At 42.9% G+C, this 27,494-nt stretch overlaps 2 protein-coding genes across 2 annotated transcripts; both read right to left on the minus strand.

The window, feature by feature from the left end:
• Nucleotides 1-176: 176 nt before the first annotated feature.
• Nucleotides 177-7,527, minus strand: LOC129585418 (uncharacterized). The gene is made up of 10 exons (XM_055478083.1): nucleotides 7,024-7,527; nucleotides 5,830-6,274; nucleotides 5,463-5,758; nucleotides 4,788-5,199; nucleotides 4,387-4,732; nucleotides 3,148-3,366; nucleotides 2,687-2,991; nucleotides 2,266-2,597; nucleotides 950-1,400; nucleotides 177-765 (listed from the first exon to the last, which is right to left on the minus strand). The coding sequence occupies exons 1-10, from the start codon at nucleotides 7,525-7,527 to the stop codon at nucleotides 407-409; spliced, it is 3,669 nt and encodes a 1,222-aa protein (XP_055334058.1). The 3' UTR covers nucleotides 177-406.
• An 11,693-nt stretch (nucleotides 7,528-19,220) lies between these two features.
• Nucleotides 19,221-22,465, minus strand: LOC129585342 (transmembrane protease serine 9-like). Its single transcript, XM_055477981.1, has 5 exons — nucleotides 22,200-22,465; nucleotides 21,740-22,041; nucleotides 21,335-21,651; nucleotides 20,808-21,264; nucleotides 19,221-19,794 (listed from the first exon to the last, which is right to left on the minus strand). The coding sequence occupies exons 1-5, from the start codon at nucleotides 22,433-22,435 to the stop codon at nucleotides 19,451-19,453; spliced, it is 1,656 nt and encodes a 551-aa protein (XP_055333956.1). The 5' UTR covers nucleotides 22,436-22,465; the 3' UTR covers nucleotides 19,221-19,450.
• Nucleotides 22,466-27,494: the final 5,029 nt, after the last annotated feature.

Here is a 27,494-nt window from a genome sequence, read left to right on the forward strand (position 1 = left end):
ACGTAGCTTCGGCATACGTAATTAAACATGCATGGTTACTTCAGCTACAGTATCTAATAACTGTACAATACTGCAATAAGTACCGTATTACAAAGTACCAGTGCGTATTCAAATGATTACTAGTAATTTTTATCAATATATAACATTGGCCAATTACAGCTCTTGTAGGCGACAGCTGGAAGGTGGATCCTGACAGAAAGAAAAACCAGTCATCTGCCGACTCGATACGGGTTTTTCGGCTTATAAAAAGAATTTTACAACGCTATCAATTTTTACAAAATTCTAGGATAAAGTATTTCCAAAATTATGTTTTTCAGAAGCCGATCGGTACAATCTTATGGCATCCGTACATTGCATTTCTTCAATTTAAATTCACATTTTGTTTTGTGCGACATAGTGATACTTTCTAAATCATTATGGTTACATCACCCAGAGGAGCATTATTAAAAATCCAAGGCAAATACGAAGTAACCTTAGTATAGCCACTTCCGTATCCGAGCCCGCACCCTATCCCGAAATCCGTTAATCCCGCGAGATACTGCGTCCGTGTTCGGGGGTCATAACAGAAAAGTGGCCCACCGCTGTCACCGAAACACGTGTCTTCACCATAAATCCCACCGGCGCAGAGAAACAGATCGAGATTGGTCAGGTTGTTCGGGTCTGCACCATCGTTAGCGTATGAGCAGTTCTCTGACGGAAGAATAGTCTGCAGTACGTACTTGAGGGGGATGTCTGGCCGAGGTGGAACAGCAGGGAATGTTCCATCTGAAAAATAAAAAAAAATAAAAATGGCACATGAGATTGTGCGGTATAAATCATGAAGTACGAAGGCGAAAGGCGACTTTAAAAACTTACATCTCTTTACAAATAATAGGTAATTATTAATTACACAATGCACATATTTACTTCTCTATAGATTAATATTTTAACATTATCTGAAATTCCTTACTGAAATCTGCATCGATTATAGATTCAATCCCAAATCCAGACGCCACGCACTTATCTCCGGGCTGCGGTGTTTTGGAGCTCAGACACAGTTTACAGGCGCAGGCACTATGGCGTCGAAAATCAATGGGTTCAGATAAGAGTAACAAAGCAATGTCGTTGTTGAAGGTGATGTCACTGTAGTCAGGGTGAGGAATAGCCACGCTAACAGCGTAATCCCTTGAGCAACCGTCGACAACGGACGGGTAAACGTATGTTTTGTTGAAGTGATAGGCCACAGATGCGGCACCAATGGTCACCGTGAAGTTGACAGACGAGGCATTAAAGCCGGTAACGTTGTTTGCAGTATCGGGAACGATGTAAACGCAGTGAGCAGTTGTCACGATGGTCTGAGCACCAACTATAACCCCTCCGCAAAGGTAAGTGTGAAATGGCGTGTCAATCTTAACCGCTACCTGCAATCAGGACACCGATGACCTTAGATACCAGTACCCGATATCAGGTACCATGCAAATTCCTACTCGTAACGGTTCCCTAAGACTTTCGCTTTCACGCGCTCCAAAAGGCTTTTTTATGTTGTTTTTGTCAGTTTCAACTTCCGATTGCTGGTGTTTCGCGAAATTCTAAACGGTTTGTCGTGCACCAAAGTTGAGTTTGTTATCTGAAACTTTATTATAAAAATAAAAGAAAGTCATTTATAAACTTGAAAAGCCAAAATAGGGGTAACCTTAACAGAATTTGCTGAATTTGTAAACCGAATTTTAGAAAAAAAACTTTTAATTTTAATTTCAGTTTTAAAAATTTACTGGTAACGTGATTTTAGTTCCTGTTGATCATGAGTCATGGTTTTGCGCCTTTTTCTGCACAGCGTCAAAATTCAAATATATTTCTCTGCATTTAAGATAATGATAAATCAAGACTTCCGGTTCTTCAGCCAAATACCCGCCGATTGGACAGCGTAATGAGCTGTAAAGTTTTCGAAAATGCCAGTTATTTTCCTTTTCGATTTTCATTACAAATGGTGGCTTTCCTGCCTACTACTTATAAAAAACTAAGAAAAAATAACAAGATGCCATTACTTAAGTCAAAAATGCGTTGTTTGGAACCAGACTTGCGGCAAAACCAGCCAATCTGCAGTCACGGCACACAGAAATAAGCATATATCGAAGGTGAATTACAGATTATTGTGCGAGTTTTTAGAATTCTTTGCCCTTCTTTCAACAATAGAAAAGTATGTTGTACGTTTTCAACGTTATACATGTATATTTTCATATAAGTATGTTTCAGTTCATTCGGTAATTTGCTTCTTAATTTGCTCACCTGCCAACAGATAGAAGCGCTCCCATTTGGAGCATCAAATCCACCAACAACTCGATTTTGCACTGCCAATCCTTTTAGGAGATTTTGTAGCCATAATTGTTGTTGAACAAACTTGCGAGCACGTCTAGCTTTGTGGGCACGCATTTCCTGCAAATGTGGTGCTGATACTGCGCTACTGGGACGAGAAATAGACGGTGACTTCTCGATAGGAGCAAATAAACGGGGATCAATATTGGGAATACCACACTGCATTTCCTGTACGCAAGCGGAATGGGAATTTTGAAACAATGCCGAGAACGTATCATTCCTACCGCACGTTGGAGTTCGGTTGGCTACGCATAAAATTTAAAGAAGCGTCACAAAATGCCACCATGTTCTGATTTCGATTGGCCAAATGGTTGAACGCAGAAGGACAACTTACCATGACAGCAGACGGCGTCACCATACTTAAAATCATTACAGTCTCTGGAAACGGACGCCGTCATGTTGACCTTTTGGCACAGATCAATGGCACTGCGCGCAAGACAAAAACCGGCAATATGCGCGCTCTTTCTCGGATAATCGGGGAAGCATTTGGGACCAATGACTTCCGACGCCGCGTAAGGCTTGGGGAGATAGGGGATTTCGAATTCTTGTTGGTACGGCGGAGCTTTATAGTTATCGCGACCAGCGTAGTCCAAATAATTTATCCCTTTCTGGCGGTAAGGTGATTGATATGCAGAGTATCTGCCGTTAAAATATCTAGGGTAGTTCGTAATATTTTGTGAAGATATTGATCGGTTAAATACAATATATCGCGCTCGGTCTGTACAGAGATGCACTTTGTTATACAAAGGGCAAACTTTACATCTATATCGTTAGTAAATAAAAACACGTTTTGACCTGGAGTTGTTCTGGTATGAGATTCCATTATTTCCTCTGACTGGGTATGCGGGAGCGGACTGCTGCTTGTACTGATTATAAAGAAACGGCGGGTTCTCTTTATATGGAGGTCCATAGTCTGGGCGAAAAGGCGGATTGCTCCCTGGTCGCTCGTATCCATGTGCAGCGCGTAACGTTAGCACTATAAAATAAATCGGGGTTAGAGTTGTCATTATTAAATTTTTGATTGATCACAAATTAGCAGGTGTTCGGATTAACAAGTATTCTCAACTAATTTTTACCTACGGTTAAGAGTTGGAGTCGCGACTTGTATGGAAATTTACCCATTTACATTTGCGTAACAGCGATGAATTCATCAGATTGCACCCAGCACTTTCAAGTTCATGCACAAAAAATCGACAAAACCGTTTCTGCATGTGGCTAACGGTTACGTGAAACTGGGGTTGCATAATTTTGGACTTAATGGTTGCACAATCTTCTCGTGCGGGAAAATCAGCACGAAACTGGTGGCTTAAATTGCACTCCTACAATTAAAACATTTAAAACATACATTACATTTAAAAACATTTAAAACTGGATACCATCATATTGTACCAGTAATACAAAGTAATTGGAAGGCCGAAAAGCACAGCTGCATGGTTTTGTATAACGAAATGATTTGCTCAAAGTAACAGGATTTCCAGTGTACCTGCTTATTACCACTGCCTATTGTTTTTATATTTCTATTGAGCTAACATCAACAATAAATGTGCTGTAAGTGCTGTAAATAATACATTAAAAACTTTAGTTAACCAGATCAACGCCCTTTTATATATTTATATAAGGCGCTCGATAAGCAACTTTTTTTTTCTGCATTACATGCTATACTGTATGTAGCTTTTAGATAGGTATTTGTACATGTTGATTCCGTACATTACAGTACATATTACGAGTTTTGATACTGCATTTTTGAGTAGTACGAGCGGCAGCAATATTATTGAAGTACTTTGCAGTTTGCACAACGTGTGATGTATACGTACAATAAAATGAATAAATGCGCCACTATACAAGGAGCTGAGTAATTTGTTATAAATTTTCAGATTCAGTAAATTATTTAAAAACCGTAGAACCTCACTGGGATATTCTTTATGGAACATTTGTTAATAAATAACTCAAGCTTGGCCTTTTCGCACAACAACAAATGACTCAAGTCTGCCATTCACTCATCTTTAACCAAAAACAAATGCGGTTTGCATTTACACCATTAACGTCAAGTCTCCAAGAGGTGCAGTGTTAAATATCCACGGTAGATACAACGCCACCTTGGTATACAGTCCTCCAGTTCCTCTGGCACAGCCGTTCCCCATGGCGACAATGCCGGCTAGGTACTGTACTTGGCTAGTTGCGTTATAACAGAACAATGGTCCACCGCTGTCGCCCTGGCATGAATCCTCTCCGACGACGCCGCCGGCACAAAGAAACAAATCGAGATCGGTAATTTCTCCGGTGGGGGATGCCACGTAGGCACAGTTATCATAAGATGCTGGCAGAATAGTTTGCACGACGTATTTGAGTGGGATGACATCGCGGGGAGGATCACCAAGTTCTGAAAAAAAGTCTGCACTGCATTTTAAAAAGTATCAAATCGCAGTTAATCTTACCGGAATCAACTTCGTCCCCGAAACCGGATGTTATACATTTATCGCCAACCTGAGGAACATGCCGGCTCAGACACAGTCGACAGGCGCACGCATCGTGCCGTCGGAAATCAATCGCTTCGGTCAAAACCAGGATGGCGATGTCGTTATCGTCCGTTCCAGTGTCGTAATCCGGATGGGCAACGCCACTAACCACATTGTACGTCCTGGAGCAACCTTGCACGACATCTGGATAAAAAATTTCTCCGGATATGGCGTAGGTAATTACCCCGATGGTCACTACAATCGGCGTGGCGGTAGCATTGAAAGGGCCACCGTCGCCGAGACAGTGGGCAGCAGTTAGAATGGTCCGACTGCCGATGATTATGCCTCCGCACACGAAAGCACCATTTTCAACGAGACGAACAACCGATACCTAAATAAGGTTTCACTGCTGTAGAAATTTTTGATTCTAAATGGGTTTCATAATCGTCAGATTACCTTATTTTTTCAGCAATCTCACACATTGACGTAAGCTATGTACAGGTCAAAATTAACATCGTTGCCCTAACGCTTACAAGTAGCAACGTTTAGGAGATCTATTCGTCTCAAAAGATTCATTAATTTAGTAGAATTATATTGCCTGAAAACTTTCCTGACTCCTAAGCGTTTTCAAAAGAGTAAACTTTTAACTATCACCTGCCAACATAGTGACCCGGCTCCATTGGGCACTTCCGAGCCACCGACAATCGTTTGCTGAACGGTAAAGCGGTTCTTTGGGTTCTTCCGTTTGAAAACGGTTTTCGGAGTTTTGTGACTAAATGCTCCAGCGCTTTTCGATGTCTCGATGCTAGTGAAGATGTTGGGATTTCCGTTGGGTATCCCGCACTGGTACTGCCGAACCATCGCTGTTTGCGCTTTATGGTACGTTTCTTCCGTTCCAGCGGTGGACGTCAGAGGAGCACTGCTTGTCGTCACCGACTGCTGCGTAACACCTGGAATGTGCATAACCGTGTTGCACATCTTTTATTCGGTAAATCGAACGAACGAACACGCACTTACGTACTGTAACAGCATAAAGATTTTCCATTGCCGAAGCCAGCACAGTCATTGGACGTCGTCATGCTCATGTCTTTGCATAAATCCAGCGCATTGGATGCGACACAGACACCGACCTGACCAAGAGCAGGACTGGAATCTGGCGTGCAGCGTGGTCCAACAGCATTGTTATCTGTCGTTGAGGATGTTGTCGTGTAAGCATCCGGGCTGTACGATGGCGCGGATATAGACGGGCCGTAATAATTAGGAGGGTCGGAAGGAAATGCTATTTCCCGCGAAAGCAGGCTGCCTGGGTTTCGAAATAACGAGCGGCTACTGGATACGTGTTCAAGCTGCCATAAAAATAGTACGATGAATGCCAGATCCATTGCGCTGTCGATGTACCGTTTTTCACTGTCAAGATCGAGAGGAGGTGTTCTTGCACTGTACGGCCATGCAACATCACGCCGCAGCTGCATAAGCAGTGAAGATGAGGTATGCACCATCATCAATGATGCTCTTGGCGATGATGAGCAATATGTACCGCACCGGCAAACAAGCGTCTCATCAATTTTTTTTAATGGTGTCAGTGTGTTGTTCGTTATCTGTAGTTGTATACGATATCAACAGCAAGCGTATTAATATACCTATCTGTAGTCTGCAGCTAACACTGACAAATGCTTTATTTATTAATGACACTGGGCGGATTAAACTAAGTTCAAAACATTAACAAACGCACAGTATGCATTTAAACACAGTTTTTTTTAAACACAACTGCTGTATACATCATATGATCAAACCGGCTAGTTTAATTCGTGCCTACTAAAACTATTTAGCTTCGCTGGATTTAAAGCCTTTGTCTCCTGCATGGCGACAATGTCATTAATACCGCTTTTCGCCATTTTGGTAACGCTAAAAATACTAAAACCGGGTCTGCGATGACTTGACAGTTAAAAAGAATAACGACTACCAAATTCTCTTCCAGGATTCTGTAACCAAGGAGATCCTGCACTCCAAAATACACTGCAAATGGTCCCCAGAAGACTAATATACAGGCAGCCACGATAATCACGAGTATATTAGTCTCCCTTTCTGTGCTTTCGCTTCCTTCCACATGCATTCGTGTCTGACCCAGTCGGAATGAGCTTGTTTTCATTAAGCTCCTTTGCCTGAGCTTCCAAATAATAATGAACAAGGATGATGATGTGATGATGCAGCATACCATCATGGCAACTCTCTGAATGCCTTCGACGACGTTTTCTACTTCCGATTTGCTGTACGAGACGTTGAAGCAGTTCCGCACCTGGACAGGTCTCCGCTCCAGTACACTGAGAATCGTGCAAGGCAGTCCGATAGCATGCGGTACCACCCACATCAGAACAATAGCCAGTCGAACATTCTGCAGGTTGTGAAAACGCCGAAAGGTCATGGGGGCCAGCATGGCCCAGACGCGGTTAACGGCAATGGCAGCATGACTGACGATTTGTATCATGATGAAAACGTTTGTGGCGGAAGCGTTTATCATACAACCGGTGACACCCACTTCGATACTTGGGCTTAAAACGCGCAAGAAGGAGAAGGGCGCCATTAGCGTCTCAACACAAAAATTAGCCACCAATAGGCTAACAAAATACCAGTCAAACGGTGTTTTTAGATTTGCTCCTAATAAGAATCCCACACACACCAGACTGTTCAAGATGGATCCGCCAATATTAATGAATATCATGGCTATGTTAAAAACTACCTGCCGCGAAGCCGGATCAGTCCCGTTTACTGTTGTTATAAGATTGCTGGCGTTCACAAACGAAGAATTTTCCATGTTACTCAGCAGACAACAACCGCAGAACGCAAACTTTACTACAGGCGCTGTTTGGTTGAGTCAGATTGTATCGTTCCGGGGCTAAACTTTAGAATGCTTTAGAGTTTAATCGAATAATTATGTATGTTTTAAGTTGGCCCAGTCAGTTTGGACGTTTCGTGCTGGGTTTAACCGAGTAAAACAGTAACTGATTTGGCTCCAGACAAGTTGGAGTACATTGTTTCTGTTCTGTTTAATCAGCACCGCAAATATATCAATCATTTACGAACTTACGGCAAATACTCGTACCTCAGTTTACACACCAGCCAAATCTACACCTCTGCTTGTACAAGTACGAAGTAGTGCAAATCTACAACGACGGCATTGTTTTGTAGTGTTCAGATGGCAGTTAGACACGCATGGTTTCCAAACAGTGGGCATGGATCCTACTGTCGAAATCATGGAGTACGGAGTTCGACGGAGTACGCTGCGGACTGCGGAGTACGCAAGTCGCCAAAGCGCAGCTGACACCATTTGTAAACACTATGTAGCGTGTGATACTACACTCAGGTGACTGAATTTGACAGTTTGATGAAACTTTCCCAACAATCTGTTTAGCTTTATACATCAGTATTAAACCACGCATCCACCCTCACTCGGGATATGAACAAGCGTTCAACACTTCTTAGGGAAATGTGTGCTAATGTTGTCGCAAACCGGATTCACAAAGGATCCTGGCCAATACTAGTGCAAGCTGAGTTCCAGAAATTTTTTAGATTGTTGGTAATGGTAACGAAAATACGGAATACCAAATTTAATTATTCTGGGACAATCTGGACATTTACCAGGTTTTTGTCCGTATTCTGTTTTACGCTGAGAAATTCTTCACAACAATAGCTTTTCGCCATTTCGACATAGTTAAGAACAATAAAATAGGATCGGCAACAGCTTGGCAGTCAAATAAGCCAATTATTACTACTTGGGCTTCCAGATTATGGTATCCAAACACATTCTGAAATCCAAAATACACCGCATACGGTCCCCAGAAGGATAAGATACTAATGGCCAAAACGCCCATCAAGATGTTGGCCTGCTTTTCTTGCCCATTCTCATGACATTCGGCTGCCGATGGCTTGTATGAATGAGTCGCAGAACTGTCTCTCAACAAAGAACGTTTTTTCAATTTCCAGCTGATGACCGGTACAGAGACCAGAGTAATTATGCAACACATCAGTATAACCGTTTTCTGTATAAATCCGGCAGCCTTTTCGGCCGATGTGCTAGCGGCTTTTTCGTTAAAGCACTCGTCCACGTGAGTAGCATTCCTTGCCACTACGCCAACCACTGCACACGGCAGCCCAATAATGTGTGGCACAAACCAAATGAAGATTATCGTTCGGTGAACAGCGCGTGCAGTGTAAAAATTCCGAAAGGTCATCGGAGCAACAATCGCGCCAATGCGGTGTAAGGCAATGACGGTGTGATTAACAGTTTGAACCATGCCGAAGACGTAGATTCCGTACACCCACACTGCACAGCCCGCTGTTCCAGACAGGTGTTCAGGATAAAATCCATAGACAACTGAGTTAGTAAGGCCGGTCCCGATGAACAGAATATTAGCGCACAGAAGACTAACGAAATACAAATCAAATTGTGCTTTTCTGTTTACCCGTACACAGAACACAAGACATAAGACTGAATTCAGTAACAGCGCTGTAATGGCGATAGTTGTGGTGATTACGAAAACACCAACAGCAGCAGGGGATTTCGTACTAGTAGCGTTGGAAGGAGTGTTGGAGGTTCCGTTAACAAGAAATGCAATACTTTCAGCCGAGATATTCATATCCCAAAATTTTTTATGACGTTGAATATTAGCTAGCAGAACTCAGTTAGCGTAAGCGTATACGAATTGAAAAGCTGGTCTTACAAGCGTAAAAATGTGCAGTGTTGTCCACATATAAATAGGACAAAAATCTGAAACCGTTATGTATAATGTATTAAGCATATTACGTCATTAAATACGGTTTCGAATGCATGTTTGCTTGTGATGCTTTACCAATGTTTATCTACCTTAATAGGATTGCTGGGGTAGATCCTTCCAACGCTGTGTATATAATCTGATCAGCTCATAGCGAATTGCAGAAACTTTGTTTCTACATTTGCGGCAACTGTTCAAACTAACTACGAAGCAATTTAATTTATTTATTTAATGAGCTCAGGTGGCTTTAACCACGGGGGTGGGGGGGGGTCTAATTGCTTCTAGATCATTGTTTCATTTGTAAACATTTTAGAATATAGAACAGTTTCAAATCGATCAAGTGTGCTGTGTGCGACGGAAGGTCCATGACGCAGACTGTCAGAGACAATAATAATATATTGATTAGTGATCACAAAGCAAAAATCACCGATAATCTTTATACTGCAAACCAAAATACGAGTGTTCAAATAAAATCAGCAATCATCAAAGCGGGTAAGTCTTGCAACTCCAGAGGCCGCAGACGCCAAAGTACGACGTAACAAGCACTGCCATACAAATAAAGATCCGAATGAAAACCAGTTGTGTGCAAAAAGCGTCTCGTAAAAATGAGACAGCCTGTATGTGCAATAGTTGTTCCGTTGCCATATTTCCCTTTTCAGGTTTATGCAGTTCTTAAATCACTAATACATACGTAGGAGCACTGAGCAGGCACTGAAAACGATATATAAATCTTGAAATTATTTCCGGTGACGTGTAACATCCAAATAATGCCATTCAGCCGTGAGGAACTTTACAGATAGTAAAATTGCTGGAGAAATGCTGTAAGTACTAGTGCACCACAGGTCCACAGTACCACTATCTACAATCCATCGTTCAGCACTTTACCTGCAGTGATTCAACGTGTTACGGCGCTTTGCAATATTATTAACTCCGCAGTGTCGGGTTTCTGCCTTAATGCTGATTGCATATTTATTTTTCAGAAGCAAGTGTTTTTTCACGTTCTGAGAAACCTTACAGCAGCATTTTGCCATTTGGGCAGAGTCAGAAATAGTATTACAGGGTCAGCCGCACCCTGGCACTCAAAGAGAGCAACCATTACTATTTGTGCTACAATATCCTCGTGTCCAAAGGTCTCTTGGAAGCCAAAATACACCGTATACGGCCCCCAGAAGATCAGGATGCTGATGGCTAAGACGCCCATCACAACATTAGTTTGCTTCTCCGATACACTCGTGCTGCCTTCCGATGTGGATGGAGTATCTGAACGCGTCCCGGAACGAGCTCGTAATAATGATCGCTTTTTCACCTTCCAGATGATAACGGGAATAGTGAATGCTGTAATTGCGAAACTCAGCACAAGTATTACTCGCTGTGTAATCGATGTGACCTTTTCCGTTGACGTAAACATGTGAGCTGGCGCTACACTACTGCACTCGTCAACAAGGATATCGGTGCTTTTGGAAAGCACTCCAAATAATGCGCACGGAAGCCCAATAGCACACGGCACTAACCAAATTAACAGCACTGTTCGACGAATCGCTTTAATACTATGAAAATGTCGAAAGATCAAAGGGGCAATTATCGCCCCAATCCGGTGCAGGCCAATGACAGCATGGTTGACGATCGGTATCGTGGTGAAAATGTACACGCTGGATGTCCATAATGCGCAAACAGGTCTTCCCAATTGCAATTTGGGATACAAAAATAAAATCGGAGCAAACACAATGTTCACCAAGTTAAACAGAACGTTGGCACATAATAGACTAACAAAGTATATATCGAACGGTATTTTATTAGTAACGCGGACGACAAATACGAAGCTTAGAAACAAATTCAGTATCAAAGATATGCTACTGATAAGTGTGGAATAGATGACAGGTCCTGCCACCGCGACGGAACTGCTGCTAACGTTCAGCGAAACATTCATGGTCGGTGTTCCTTGGAAATCTGACATGTTTTCTGCAATGACATTCATAGTATTCTGTAGAACTGACCTCGTGTACTTTTAATAACAAGTTGACGTTGCACAAGAGGACGTTGGATGATGTAGTGAAAAACACTGAACAACAGGACAAAGTCGACTTTTTCAAACGTTTCGTGGGTGCCTTTTTTGCGCACTGTGAAATTCGGTAGTACGTACTTTCAGTTGGCAGATGTTTAAATGTGGTACGGATGGATCGCAGCGGGCTTTGCAACTGGATACACTGGGAGTGCCTCGGTGCACATCTCGTTCTTCAAAACAGCTGTCAACAAGTTCAGTTACGTACTACTGGAATTTAGCTGCCGAATGAAACGTTACCTCAATATTTGACGCGTTTCTTGCTCCTTTATGTCTACTGTCTAGATACCGGTGATTCAACGGATTAGTTAAAGGCACTTGCCTTTTCCACTATGGGTATACGAGTATTCAAAATCTCGGATGTTGGGCAGTTTTTACTCTCGGTGATCGGATACGTGCGGTGACCGATAGTCAGCGAGAGCCGATCGACCAATTTTGGGCCGGCGGAATTCAGTGCCCAACCCTCATGAGCAACCAAAGCAAGTACAAAATAGGCAGAAAACTGAGAAGAGGCAAAAGGGTGTGGCCGGTGGTAAGAAAAGCAAAAACAATCTTGCACGCCTTCATACCAGGAAAAAGCGATGCGCAAATAAAAATCCAGCACAAGCGTATCAGGAAAAAAATTAAGCGAGGTGCTGAGCGCAAAAGGGTCATGATCAGTAACCGCCTGGAACAGAGGAGTGGTAATATTACAGAAACCGACCCATGAGCTTACATCACTCGTTAGTCGCTAGATGGGAAAAACGACAAGACGAGCGGAAGCGTATATCGTTCAGCTAACATTAACGTGCCACGAGAATTCAGTCATTATTTTTTACGGATCGAGACAACCGTACATCCTGTACAACTTTCTCATGTACACGTATAACTAAGTATCTAGGCACGTTCAGTAAAGCGGTAAATGTCGCCATAATATGCACTCTGATTTGCAAGCGGCACTAAAAAATAGCGATAATTTTTGTCCGCAAGTATAGCGATGCATTTTTCTAGCGCCATGAGGTTACAAAGCACTAGATTTTAAAGACATTTTTAACGGCGCTTTTCCACTTCGGCAGAGTTAGAAATAGTATTACCGGGTCTGCTACGCTTTGGCATTCAAAGAGCGCTACCATTGTAGATTGTGCTTCTGGATTATCATATCCGAAGAGATCCTGGAAACCAAAGTATACCGCATAAGGTCCCCAAAAGACTGATATACTAATGGTTAGTACAACCAGGAAAATGGTCGACTGGTTTTCTGACGCATTCGAATTACTCCCGGATGCGGATAAGTTAGAAGACTGCATTGCAGAACTGTCTCGCAGTAGTGATCGTTTCTTCAACTTCCAAATGATAACGGGAATAGTTATCAAAGTAGTTACAAAAGCAACCAGAAATAATATTCGTAGTGTGTTCTCTGCAAAGTTCTCGGCCAATGTGCGCGTGGCTTTTTCCGTGAAACAATCTATAACGTAAACGGGGTTTTTTAGAAATACTACATATAACGCGCATGGTAGCCCAATAAGGTGTGGCACCAGCCAAATGAAAATTACAGTCCGGCCAATCGTTTTGAAACTGTGGAAATTCCGAAAGGTTAGAGGGGCAATAATCGCGCCTATCCGGTGCAGAGTAATAACAGCATGATTAACTGTTTGGATCATGGGCAACACGTAAACTGAGTACATCCAGACAGCACAACCGGCCGTTCCCAGTGGCAGTTTAGGAAAAATAACGTAAAGGGGGGAAAACGAAAATGCAGTAATGCTGTAGAGCAGATTGGCAGACAGAAGGCTGACAAAGTACATATCGAACGGTGTTTTACTAGTCACCCGGATAAGAAAAACGATACATAGGAACGAATTCAGTATGCACGATATACCCGTGTCAAGTACGGTGAAGACCAGAGGCCAAACTGCCGTCGATGAAGTACTTATGTTTAACGTAATATTTGAATGTGTTGCTGGGATGCCCGGCATGTTTTCTGCGATCATATCCATAATAAGTAACTACTGTAGACTTTGTAACAAATTACTCGTGCTAAATGAACACTTCCTCTGTAGACAGCTTTAACTGAGGAGGTGGGAGCACTTCTGCTATGAAGATAGCGAGCGTATTCCGAAGCTCGGTAATTACAGGAGGCAACTAGCTAAATACAAAGTAACTGAATAACAGGGGACGGTTTGTGCGAAAGAAGTTCTGAATATTTAAGCAGCTGTTCTACTATTGAAACTAATGTACTTAGATATGTCTGCATCAGGATGTGTAATTCGACTCACTCAATACCCATCTGGTCACATAAAACAGACACTACAGTGGCTGTGAGCTGCTACCTGTGAGGAGGAGTGGCCTCCCCGTACGCCCGCACAGGTGCGGGTGCTAAGTTGTTTTGCTGTTTTTGCTAGTGATTTTCTCCATCTACCAGCTCTTCGATCTGGTAGATTCTTCAGTTGCTAGCCATCGTCGTCTGAGTAACTTGCTGTACTTTTGGCCCCGCAGCATCTGCTGCGGGAGCATCTGTAGTGCTATATGAATGGGATATAAAAGTGTGCAGTTGATTGTCGGGTGTCTTGCGTTTCCGCATAGCTCGTAGTATACAACACTGCTCACTCTGCAGGATAGATTCCGTTTCTGTCTCTGTCCGTGGATTCTTTCTAGATCCACCATCATATGGTAGCAGAGCGTGTCGTTTATCCATTGGGACCATTAATCGTTTAAGCGGTTATAAGGATACCGCAGCAGCAAAAGGGAACGGCTATACGGATGCCGTCATCGCGAAAAGAAGATGGATCGCGAAAGAAGATGGAACAAGAAGAACGGCTATACGGATGCCGTCATCGCGAAAAGAAGATGGATCGCGAAAAGAAGATGGAACAAGAATGTCAGCAACCAGCCAGCGACGACTACGCCAGCTCCAGTCCACAGCAGCTAAAGGACTGCCAGCCACCGAAGCCCACGTGTACCCTGCCACCACAGACGATGCAATGAGCTGCTCCGCAGGGTCACCAGTGTCAATTTGCCCCAAACCCCTGCCCGATTTTCCTGGGATGACGACCTTTCCTGGACGGGTGCAGCGGAATTTCCCCACTGAAGAAGCGTATTTTGGTGTTTGCAGGGTCACCAGTGTACCAGTGCCCCAAACCCCTGCCCGATTTTTCTCAGAACGTGACCTTTTCCGACTGAAGAAAATTGGAATTTGCCCAGTTCCGGGTTGGACGTCGTCGCAGTCGTAAATTTCGTCGCAGCCAGTGCGTCGACCCAGACAAGGTTAAAGAGGTCAGAGCGGACTGGATCCAAAACCGAAGCGAACCGTGAACCGAGCCGAACCGAAGTGTACCGTAAACCGATGTGAAGCAAGCCGTATGTGACGTCTTTCCAGTACCGCAGGCACCGGTGACGTCAGAGGATACAGAAATGAAACGAATCCGAAGCGAAGGTGCGAAAAAAGTGAAACGAAAGTGTATGTGTCAGTTTTTCCAGTACCGCAGGCACGAGGCCGTGTCTGCAGTGTGAAGGATGCGCATCGGCTATGTGGACTGGTGAGCGGAGGTTTACAGCCCCAGCGGCCACCCATGACTTCAACCCGGGAAGACGTGGAGGGGAGTTCGCGACGCCGCGCGATACGCTCGGAGGACCTCACGGGTTCCACCCGCAGGCATGTGAGGAGGAGTGGCCTCCCGTACGCCCGCACAGGTGCGGGTGCTAAGTTGTTTTGCTGTTTTTGCTAGTGATTTTCTCCATCTACCAGCTCTTCGATCTGGTAGATTCTTCAGTTGCTAGCCATCGTCGTCTGAGTAACTTGCTGTACTTTTGGCCCCGCAGCATCTGCTGCGGGAGCATCTGTAGTGCTATATGAATGGGATATAAAAGTGTGCAGTTGATTGTCGGGTGTCTTGCGTTTCCGCATAGCTCGTAGTATACAACACTGCTCACTCTGCAGGATAGATTCCGTTTCTGTCTCTGTCCGTGGATTCTTTCTAGATCCACCATCATATACCTTTGTATAAATGTTGACTATTTTTTAACCGATCCCATGTCCTGACGTTGTGTTTTAATGAGCGATCACATGCAGACGTGGCACGTCGGCAAAATGCAAAATCATCTAACGAAATCACGCACAAGTGACTAAAACTGGTTCAGTTAGTTTAGGTTACTGGTTTGGAAGTTATACCAAGCCATCAGCCGCACATTTTTTTATTAAACTGCTCATTCAAAAAATAACTACAATGAATGTTTAGTGTACATAATAATTACCTCGGAATTTTGACAACTTGACACGGGATAATAGACATTTTCACGTCGTAAACGTCGTGAAATAACTGTCACTATTGTTCTCATTTTGGGGATCAACAGAGGGGTTTAATGAGCGCATAAATGGAAAATAGTTAACACAGCCTTTCTCCACTTCGGTAGCGCGAAAAGTATGAGGACAGGATCGGCAACAGCTTGACAATTAAACAGAACGATTACAACTATCTGTGCTATCGGATTATGATAACCGACTGCGCTTTGAAATGTAAAGTACACGACATAAGGTCCCCAGCAAACAATTATGCTAAAACCTAAAACCATCATAAGAATATTGGCTTGGGTTTCTTGTAACTGTTCCGTTCTTTCCGCCAACGAGACAGCTTGGGATGTAATTAAGGCCGCTTTCCCGATTGACCTTTTCCTTAACTTCCAAATAATCACGGGTATGGAAATGGAGGCAATTGTAAAACAGAGTAGCAGCACAACCTTTTGCGCAATATCCGCTCCGTTATCAGTCAGAGCGCTAGCAGCTTGCATAATCAGGCAGTTTTCAATTTCGGCCTCGTTCCTCGACAATACGCTGACGCAGGCGCATGCCAGTCCAACAAGGTTTGGAATTATCCATAGAACAAACATCACCCAAATCACTGTTTGCTTATTATGGAAACGTCGAAAGGTCATCGGTGCCACCATTGCCCAAATACGGTTGACCGCGATGGACGCATGAATTGCCATTTGAATTATTGTGAAGGTGAAGATAGCATATACGTAAACGATACAGCCCGCTATACCCAGCTTGAATTGCGGATTAAATGTGGAAGTGAAAGAAAACGGAATGGTAAATCCATGGAGGAGGATATTGGCCGCTAATAGGCTGATGAAATACAGGTCAAACGGTGTCTTTTCCTTAACTCGCACAACGAAAATAACAAATAAAGGCAGGTTCAATGAAAAGATGGTGATATCACTGACAGCAAATGTAATCGAACTGGCCACTACTGATTTCAAAACTGCCACAGGAGTAATATTTGACGAAATATTCAGGCTTGTTTCTACTATGAAAATCAGCAAAGCGGAGGTATTATCCATTTTCAAAAATCTGAAAATCATATAAACCGTTGCTTTTGCAAAAGTTATGAAAATGTTTTTGGAATTTGATCTACCAAAGATTTTGCAGGTCGCGTTGGCGAATGAAGCTCTGATGTTTTTGCAAAAATCAAGGCTTTGTTAATGGTATTGACATTGCCCAACACAGATGGTATCCTGTGAATCTTGGCTATTTCTTTGGTTTACTGCATATTGTTGTGTATTGTACCCATATCTTTAGAGTGCCGGCTCACATTTCATTGTACATAGAAAGGAAAATTGACATCACGACTGTGAGAAATAGACCTTACAGGATGAAATAGATGCTTTTCGGTTTGCCGCCGTGTTTGAATTGTGTCAAACGTTTGATGAATTTGTTCAACATTTGGACAAGAAGGTTGAGTTAAACTGTTTATACACGATAAAGGCACTTGTGTACAGGGTGAAAAGAAAGGATACGTTGGGTAGGTAAAAAAGGAAAGCGTAGGATTCCGGAATGATGCGTAACACGGTATAACAATTAAAATTAAAAACAATAGTGCGTTAAATTGCTGTATCGGCATCATTAGTAAATAACTACTTCTTCGTTGTAAGTCAAACTTTGGCAACGAAATTAAAACTTTTCTTTCCAAAAAACGCCGGTCAATTGACGCAATAGGTTATCGCTGGCTCAGCTAGCGTCAGTTTCGAATTTGCATAAATGGCTCTTTCGAATTTCTTTCGTGCAGTTGCTGTTAATCGTTCTCCATTTGGGCATCGTGACGCATAACAGTAATGGATCCAAAATTCCCTGGCAGTTGTACAATATTCTTACCACCATTTGCGCCGTAAAATTGTTGTATTCAAAGGCATTCTGAAAGCCGAAGTATACAGCGTATGGACCCCAACAAATTATTATGCTGAAGGCCAAAACTGTCATGTATACATCAACCGGCGTTTGCGATGAGCTTCCATTCTCTTCGCAGGAACGTACTTTCAATGGTAAATCAATTTTTCCTCTTCGAACGAAGCGTCCCTTTAGTTTGTAAATTAATACCGGTATAGATAAGGATGTGATCACAAAGCACAGGAGCAGGCTAGTCTCTTGTATAATATCCACGACTTTTTCAGTGAGCGATGCAGCAGCCTGCTCATTGAAACATTTGTCCGCCTCCTCGACTTGGCGGGAAAGTACACTAAATAGCGCACATGGTAAGCCAATAGCATTTGATGCCAGCCATGTCAGCAAAATTATGCAGCAGACACGTCGTACGGTGTGGAACTTTCGAAAGGCCATGGGAGCCGCAATCGTAAAGTTGCGGTTTAAAGTAATCACACCATGGTTGATGGTTACCGCGATGGTATAAACGTAAATTCCGTACAAAAAGACTACGCAGCCGGCTGTGCCCACACGAAAGAAATCGTGCATTTTGAGTTTCAGAATAACGGCGAAAGGAATGGTAGTCCCGTGAAGAAAGATATTAGTCACCAAAAGATTAAGGACATAGTAATCAAACGGCGCTTTGGCCAGTTTTTGTAAGCAAAACATTAGACATAACCCACAATTCAAAATAATCGCAGCAATCTTTAAAACAACGTACATTATGTCAACACCGCCTGAATCGGGGATTGTCATGTAGTCGTATGAAGAGTTGGCATTCCATGTTTTATTAGATGCAGCGTAATACAGATAGTCCATGCTATCAATTCGAAATTGCAAACAACTGCAACAACGTTAGTTTAATTTTATATATGGAAGAAAAGACAGAAACAAGCAACGACCTAATTTAACGGTAGCGGTATAGAAAAAATAATTGTAACTGTGTCTGTGTGACAAATTTCTACCGTAAAACATGACAGTCATTTGATTTTTCATGCCATGTTTCGGCCTTTACGCCTTACCTGATTGACACGTGCAACTGCTCCAAAACAGTTCATGCGTCAAACAATTGCAAATGTCATGGCTTGACGTACAAGTACATGAATGACATCGTTTGCTCTTTTGTCACTGCCAGAATGAATGATCAATAGTCACCCCTGAGCGTCATAGCGCTGTAGTTTTTTTAACATCTCGAATAACAACGAAAAACGTTTTGTAGGTTTTGTACAATATTGTAGTTTAGTTATAATCCGACCTGCTACAGTCGGCGGCGTACTTTTAAGTACTAATTATAACAGTACAGTACGCTTACTCATAATAGTGAATCTGCAAAGCATTTTACATTAGTACCAACTTTGTACCTAAATACAAAATTTGTATTAACATCGATATAGCAAGCAGTATTACAAAATAGGGATTAGCATCGATACTACAGCAGCACAGTCACACGGTTTTCCTTTTATACATTCTGAAGAAACGGGTCATCAGAATTTACAAAAACTGAACTGATTGGATCGCTCGGCTTGATATTTTCTGTGCGATATACATAATGCCAGGAAATATATACAATGCACCTGGAGAATCTAATTTCGCGTCCCATTTTCCAGTTCATTGGATGGATAAAGGGTTATCGCGTTTTTCTTCAAATCATGATAGAGACATCACCAAGAGGAGCCGTATTGAAGATCCATGGTAAATTCGGAGCGACACCACTGTACAGGCTGGGTTTACCAAATCCACATCCGCTGAGAGCCGACACGATTCCCGCCAGGTACTGGGTGCCGGTTTTGTGATCATAGCACGTCAGAGGCCCCCCGCTTTCACCAAAACATATCCCTTCGCCGGTAACGCCCCCAGCGCAAAGAACAAGCCCGAAGTCAGTTTGCAACTCAGAATCCACTCCGAGACACGCTTCTTTGGGAGCGATAATTTGCTGAACGTACTTCAAAGGGACATAAGAGCGCGGTGGGTCCGGAGTTGTGTAATCTAATAAACAGGATAGTTATCGATCGGTCCGATTCACCATCGTAATGTTATAAAAAAATTAGGGGAAGGCTCCGCACACCACGTTTCACCACCAAAGTCTTCGCACACCACGAAACACCACCGCCAGGCTCCGCACACCACTTTTTATTATTTTTTAATTTTTTTACAAAAACTACTAAAATCTTCGGACACCACCAAGGGCAGAGTGCACATCACCACAGTCTCTGCACACCACTATTTAAAACAAAAATAATTAATTGTTGTTACGGGGGGAGAAAAAGACAGCTCTTTCGTCTCACGATCTGGCTTCTCTTTTTTCAGTTTTTTGGTACCACTCGTTTGCCTCCGCTTCCGTTCTAGTAGCAAATTTTTCGGTTTTACAAACTTGCCGAACGCAAGTTGTTTTTGTTTGTGGATGGTTGCTTGCCGCAACCACATGTTTTCTGCTGTGCTTACCTACTTAAGAAGTGCTTATGTACTTACTTTTTGCTGTGCTTACTTAAGAACTTTCTGTGCTTACTTACTTGCATTACGCATGCTGTACTGTATAGTAAAGATTTGCGTTGCGCTATATTGAAACCCAAAACATTGTGATTTAGATACAACGTATTTTAAGTAAAGTACTACCTGCTGTACACACACGAAAAATACAACATAGCTCATATTAGTCGTATATACGACCGAGCGCTGTATGTTTCCGAAACTACGAGTATAAGGTGGTGTCCCGAGACTGGCGATATTTTTAAATATATATGGTGGTGCTCAAAAATGGTGGCCCGAGACAAAACATGGTGCGAACAGTGGTGTGCGCAGCCTGGTGGTGGTGAAAGGTGGTGCGCGGAGACTTTGGTGGTAAAACGTGGTGTGCGCAGCTTTCTCCAAAAAATTATAGGCGAACTGTGGCGATAACATGATTTGCGGTCATCATTTTCAGCCTTGTATAACTTGCAAAAAATAAGTAACTTAATTATGCATTTTGATTATTGACAGTTCAAACGTTTGTCAACACTTACTACCGGCAGCATTTGTGTCGAACATGGATTCCATCCCAAATCCGGATACCACGCATCTGTCTCCTGGTTGCTGGATTTTCGGTGTTAAACACATTTTACAAGCACAAGCACTGTGCAGACGAAAATCGATAGGTTCGGACAGAATTAACACCGCGACGTCATGGTTGAATGTTTGCGGGTCGTAATCGGGGTGGGGAATGGCCTCACGGACAGCATACTCGCGGGAGCAGTTCTCGACGACCGACGAATAGAAATAGGTTCGATTCGGAGCCGACGAAACCGCCTGGGTGCCAATATTAACGGTCCAGGTGACATCAGACGCATTATAACCTCCGTCAGCGGTAATATTTTTTGGGATGGTCACACAATGGGCAGCGGTGACGATTGTCTGTGCTCCGATGATGACCCCACCGCAGAGACCTGCATCGATATTGGGCGATCGGACCCGAACCGATACCTGGAAATTAAAGGGATTCGTCTCAGTATAGATTACGAAAACCGACAAGAAAACACAACACTGTGGATACCTGCCAGCAAAGTGATGCACTTCCGTTGGGAGCTTCAAAGCCGCCCACAATTCTGCCCTGTACCGTCGATAGGCCACCTAAGAAACTCAGGTAAGCTTTGAAAGCTTCCTGTTGCTTTGCGAACAGCTGTACTGCCGACTGTGAGGAATCTCTGGATCTATTTCTCGGGGGGAACTTCGGTGGTTTTTCTAATGGCGCAAATATTTTGGGGTCGATGTTGGCAATTCCGCATTGCATTTCTTGCACACAAGCAGAATGGGAACTGAGATACGTTGCCGACAACGTATCATTTCTGCCGCAGGATGAGGTTTGCTTGGCTGCATGAAATGTGTGTATGAACAAAATAATGCAGCAGCAGATAATGCAAGCGCTGGTTTATTTAACGAACGGTGGTTTTTGACTTACCATGGCAGCATACAGCATCACCATATTGAAAGTTATTACAGTCTCTTGAAACGGAGATTGTCAGATTGGCTTTTCGGCACACATCAATAGCACTTCGTGCAAGACAGAACCCGGCAATATGTGCGTTCTTTTTGGGATAATCGGGAAAGCATCTGGGGCCGATGACCTCTGATGGCGCAGGTTTAGGATAGTTTGGAATTTCTGGTTGGTACGGCTGCGTTTGGTATTTACGACTATCGCGACCGCTAGAATCCAAATAATTTATTCCTTTCTGATGGTAACTCGCTGGATATTCAGAGTACCTGTCCATAAAATAACTGCTCTTAATATGTGTAACGCTTTTATTTGTAAAACTTTCAGTCAAAAGAGAGTCACCGGATATCCGGATTTGCCGTTGTTAATTAAGTATAAGTAACTGGGCACAGAGAACGCTAATGTGCCCTAGAAGGAAGTTTTTTACCTGGAATTGTTTTGGAATAGGATTCCGTTATTCCCACCTGTTGAATATGGAGGAGCGTATTGCTGCTTGTACTGATTGTAAAGAAACGCCGGGCTCTCTTCGACTTTGTATGGAGGTCCATAATCTTGGCGAGAATGCCCGTAAATGGGCGGATTGCTTCCTGCTTGTTCATATCCATTCGTTGCACCAGTGCCTAATGTCAGCGCTATGAAGACAAAAGGGTTTATAGCTGTCATAATCACGCTTTAATTGATGGAAAATTAACAGTTTTCAGCTAATACGTTTTTCGTTAATTTTTACATAATGTTCATAACACTAAAAGCTAGGTCCGCAACTTGTGGTGCAGTGCGGCTGATAAAAAAGTGGCTTTTACGTAACAGCGATCAGTTTACCAGATTGGCAGTCAATCATTTCCCAAGACAAAAAAAATCGGCAAAAAAATAGATTGGCTGTCAACGACTTTTCAAGATCACACAAAAAATTTTGAAAAAACTAATCCACTCTGTAGTAGTAACAATGACACGCAGCGCGGGTTACATAATTATGTGCACAACTTACTGGTAGAGGCTGGTACCAGCCGTGAGCCGAGTACCATAATAAATGTACCGAGTATTGCTTGTGAGGGATTCATGAGCGAGATTGCTTAACACGCTTTTACTAATTGTTGCCCAGTTCGACAGAATAAGCTTATTTTTTAAAATCAAAAACAGAACTATCTGTAGTAAGCGTTTGGTCAGGATGTTAACGGTACAAAAGGCTTGATTCTTTCAATTGATTGATCGTTGTAAGAATTGATTCGTTCACTTTGATAGTCCCGTATCATACGTTCGTTACAATTTATGCATAAACTGTACTCAGTTTATACCTACTTTATACTATTGCACATCACCCGCTCACGCAGTAAGCCTCAAATATTACAGACAAAAAACCAATTGACCGCAGTCAAAGAGAAGGAGCTTGGAATATTCGAGTTGTTTTCAAGAATGCTGCCTGCTTCCATAGACCACATGACGTAAACTCCCACCAAAAGCTGGAATGTGGGACTTCCGCCTCGACACTACCGCTTCTTCAAAAGGAGACTAAACCGGACACAATATCCTGTTTAATCGCTTAAATGCGATTAATGCTTAATGTACACAACTAAAGTCACACTGCGAAGGCCAGAGCTGGTCAATAACAAGGAGCTGCTTTCTACCGACGGCTACCGAAAAACACTAACGTGACATTTCCTACGGAAATAGCTCCGTCAGGCCTGGATGGGAAAGGGAAACAATCGGGATAAACGGGAACTGGATACAAACCACGTGGAATACTTATATAATTATTAGGCTATTAGCCCAACCAGTAGGTCTAGTATTCTAGCGACGGCTATGCAGTATGCCCGTATTAACAGGCATACCGTAAACCACACCCGTCCAGACCCCTAACTTGTGCCAATCACAGGCGTGTAACATTTTGGTTACAGATTTCCCATAGACCGTGCGAAACAGGCCGTATATACTATACACTATTCTACAGAAAGCTTACAATCTGTGCAATCTATATGTATTGTACGAGCGCAGTATCATGGCACGCCAGAGCATCACAGCATAACGGAGGGATGTCACTTCGGCGACGACGAACATGTGATCCTGCCAGCCTTCCGCCACTTTGGCATCGCAAAAAACAACAGAACTGGATCCACTATCCCCTGGCAGTTGAATAACTCGCCAAGCGCAAATTGCACATCCACATCATACAGCCCAAAAACGTACTGAAAAGTGAAGTACACTGCATACGGTCCCCAACAAACGATAACGCTAATTACCAAAACGACCATAACAATATTAGCTTCGTTTTCCATCAGCTTTGCTTTTCTATCTTCTGCTGACACTCCATCAGACAACGTCTGTCGTTTCTGCGAATAACGTTTGTGTAACTTCCAGACGATGAGCATGGCCGACACAAGGGTAAACGCAAAGCACACCAAGATTATAGCTTTTTGCGTAGTTGCCGCAATTTCCTCGGTTAACGAGTTCGCCGCTTTAAGGTTATAACACTTGTACATTTGACTAACTTGCCGAGAAAGTACATTTAGCACAGCGCATGACAATCCGATAGCGATAGACACAAACCAGACCCCAGCAAGAACATAACAAACGCCGCGGAAGGTTTGGAAATGGCGAAAGGTCACGGGTGCAAGAATCGCCCAAATACGGTTGACAGCAATATTGGCGTGGCTTACAGTTTGCAACGTGGTAAAGGCATAGATGGTAGCCATGTAGACGATGCACCCGAAAGTGCCAACAGGAAATTTCGGCAGCCAGAAGATAATCACGCCAAACGCAATTTCTAATCCACTGAGCCATATATTAGCACAGAGTAGACTAAAGAAATACAAGTCAAATGGTGTTTTGGGCTTGATGTAAATGATGAAATTGCAGCAAAGATAAGAGTTCAGGATCAACGATGCTGCATCGAAAAGCAAATAGGTAAACTGTAATAGAGGATTTTTTAAGAATTCTGCGCCTGAAGTAGTATTGCAATCATAGGATCGGTTCACAGCTCCGATAATATCACTGGTAGAATCTAAAGAGGAGTTATTCATTTCTACAGCATATCCACGGTCTGTCGTTTACAACCCCACGGAAGCCTCATTTTATGCAAAGCTTTTATTCCGAGTTTTATCTGTTTTGACCACAAAATATTTTAAAGACAACTATGCATTGTGCATGTGCGACGTTATATTTTGCTAAGAGCTTACTGCACGCCGAACGCAACTCATAAAATGAACGTCAGGGTCAAATTCAGCGGCACGTTCAGGTAACCTATCGTTTACTAACCATGCAGCAGCTGTCGAAGCAATACAACATTCTACAGAATATAAAGCGTTTTTAAATGTTTGCTTTACAGCAACTGGTTCTGTTGATTGGTAATTTTACTACTAAAAGCAAGATTCCATCCATACTTATCTAAATCACAAGCAAGTGCGACACCTACACTGTAAGCAGCCAATTTTTGCGTGACATTTGGACAACCACCTACCCAGTAGCAATGTTTCCTTATCAGTGCGACATTGCAACATTGCACATTGTCGTTCCTCATCTTTAAGAGTAAAAATGGATAGGCCATCAGGAACCGACCTGATCTACTTTAATAACAGTGTGATCAAGGAATCAACTCAACCGATTCTATAACCAGAGGTAATGATGATGAGGCGTTCGTTTTTATGATAGTTTTATCGCTGATTTTCTGGACAGATCTCTGTAGGTCCATTTCAGACCACCCTCCGTCTTGTAAACATATTAATGCCGGCCAATCGCCACTTCGGGACAGTTAAAAACACCAACACTGGGTCCGCAATGGCCTGACAGCTGAACAGATAAGCCACCGCTGATTGTGCACGTACATCATATATTCTAAACGCACGCTGTAAGATAAAGTTAATCGTAATATATGGTCCCCAGAAGAGTAGGATGCTGACAGCTAAGGCTCCCGTGACCGTGTTAGCGTCGTTCTCTAAGCGTTTTGCTTGCCCGTCTGCAGTTGTTCCCTTTGCATTTGGCCGTACTAACGTTTCACGGCTTTTGAACCGCTGCCGTAATTTCCAAATAATCAAGAAAAGCGCTACGATGGTAACGATAAAACATAGTACAACCACACTTCTTTGTATGACTTCCGCGATTTCCTCAGTTACCGAATGTGTTGCTTGATAATTAAAACATTCGTCCAACCAGTGGACGTTGCGGGAGATGACGCTCAGCACCGCACAAGGATATCCAACAATCTGCGGTACAAACCAAATAATTGCCAGTAGACATCCAACGAAGCGAAATGTCTGACATCGGCGAAAGGTCACCGGTGCGACAATGGCCCAGATGCGGTGTAGAGCGATATTGGCATGATTGACAGTTTGCATTACCGTGTAGACATAGACATTGGACATGAACGCAATGCAGCCAACAGGTCCAATTGGAAATTTAGGATGGTAAGACAGAATCCCCGATGCTGGACTGTCTACTCCATAAAAGATCACGTTAGCAGCAAGCAGACTTGTGAAGTACAAGTCAAATGGTGTCTTGGGGGTAACTTTAAAGAGGAATGTTACACACAGAAGCAAGTTGAGCGTAAACGCTGTAATGTCGATGACAAAGAACGGCAGCTGGAAGGCAGCATTGTTCATTAGTTGAACGGAAAGAGAAACATTGTCATCATCCGATCGACTTAGATTGCCTGCAACCGGATGTCCACTGAAGTTGGTAGTGTTTTCCATGTTGCAACGAATAGTGTTTTCCATGGATTTCCAAAACTTGTTGTAAAGCACAATACGACCATGCATACAACCGCGTGTGTAAAATTTCGTGAAGAAACTAGCAATTAACCAAAGGCAAATGTTGGTTAGGAAGACATCTCCAGTTGGCCACAAGAGTGAATTCTCCAGGAAGCCTTTAGCAGCGCTCTAGCTAATGCGCGAATACAACGTGTATGGAAAGCATAGTACTCTGAGCTGTCATACGCAACTGCAATATACAAGTACAACTGATTTCATAATTATTACAAGCCGTATAAAGTACATTGGTGCCGTACTTTGCTACTTTTACACACCACAGTTTCCTAATACACGTATGTTGGTTAAAAAATTTGTTTCCTCTGAAATATAGAACTTTGTTTCTTTAGCCGCTCGTCATCTTTTAGCAGCTGTATCTATCTCAAATACACTTGAAACGGCGGCAGTGCTACGAGACTTAAGGCCTATGTATACTTCACTTCAGTCACGTTTTTTTCTACGTCCGTCAAAATTGTGTTTTATGGACGTCCACCAGAATGTACGAGAAAAAAGGTGGCCGTGACAAAAAACGGTGCTAGATCCACCTTAGATCACGGTCGTGTACAAAGCGGCTTTCTATTTATACTAGGATAGCATGTCCGTCAAAAACCTTGCGCGAAAAGTACAGATCTTGATGTCCGTCAACTTTGAAAAATAGAACCAGTTCTATATATTTCAAAATTTTGACGGACGAAGCCAAACTTTGACGACCATAAACTTGACGGACCTAACTTTCGGACAATGTCCGGGTATTTGGTTATACGCCACAAGTCAGTCACGTGCAATGTGACGGACATGAGGAAGTGTTTACAGTTGCGAAATTTCATCAGTTCCGTGAGATATGACGGTCTTAGAGCCGAGTGTAAATAGGCCTTTATCTAGTTGCCTTTTGCAGAAGTTTGGGTACATCTAGCTACTTACTCGGGTAGCACTGTTTTCTAACCGTGGCTTATTGTCATCGCTGTAATTCTGTACTTAGCTGACACGGA

Source organism: Paramacrobiotus metropolitanus, unplaced genomic scaffold (assembly GCF_019649055.1).
Source record: "Paramacrobiotus metropolitanus isolate TYO unplaced genomic scaffold, Prichtersi_v1.0 Parri_scaffold0000016, whole genome shotgun sequence".
Classification (NCBI taxonomy): Eukaryota; Metazoa; Tardigrada; class Eutardigrada; order Parachela; family Macrobiotidae; genus Paramacrobiotus; species Paramacrobiotus metropolitanus.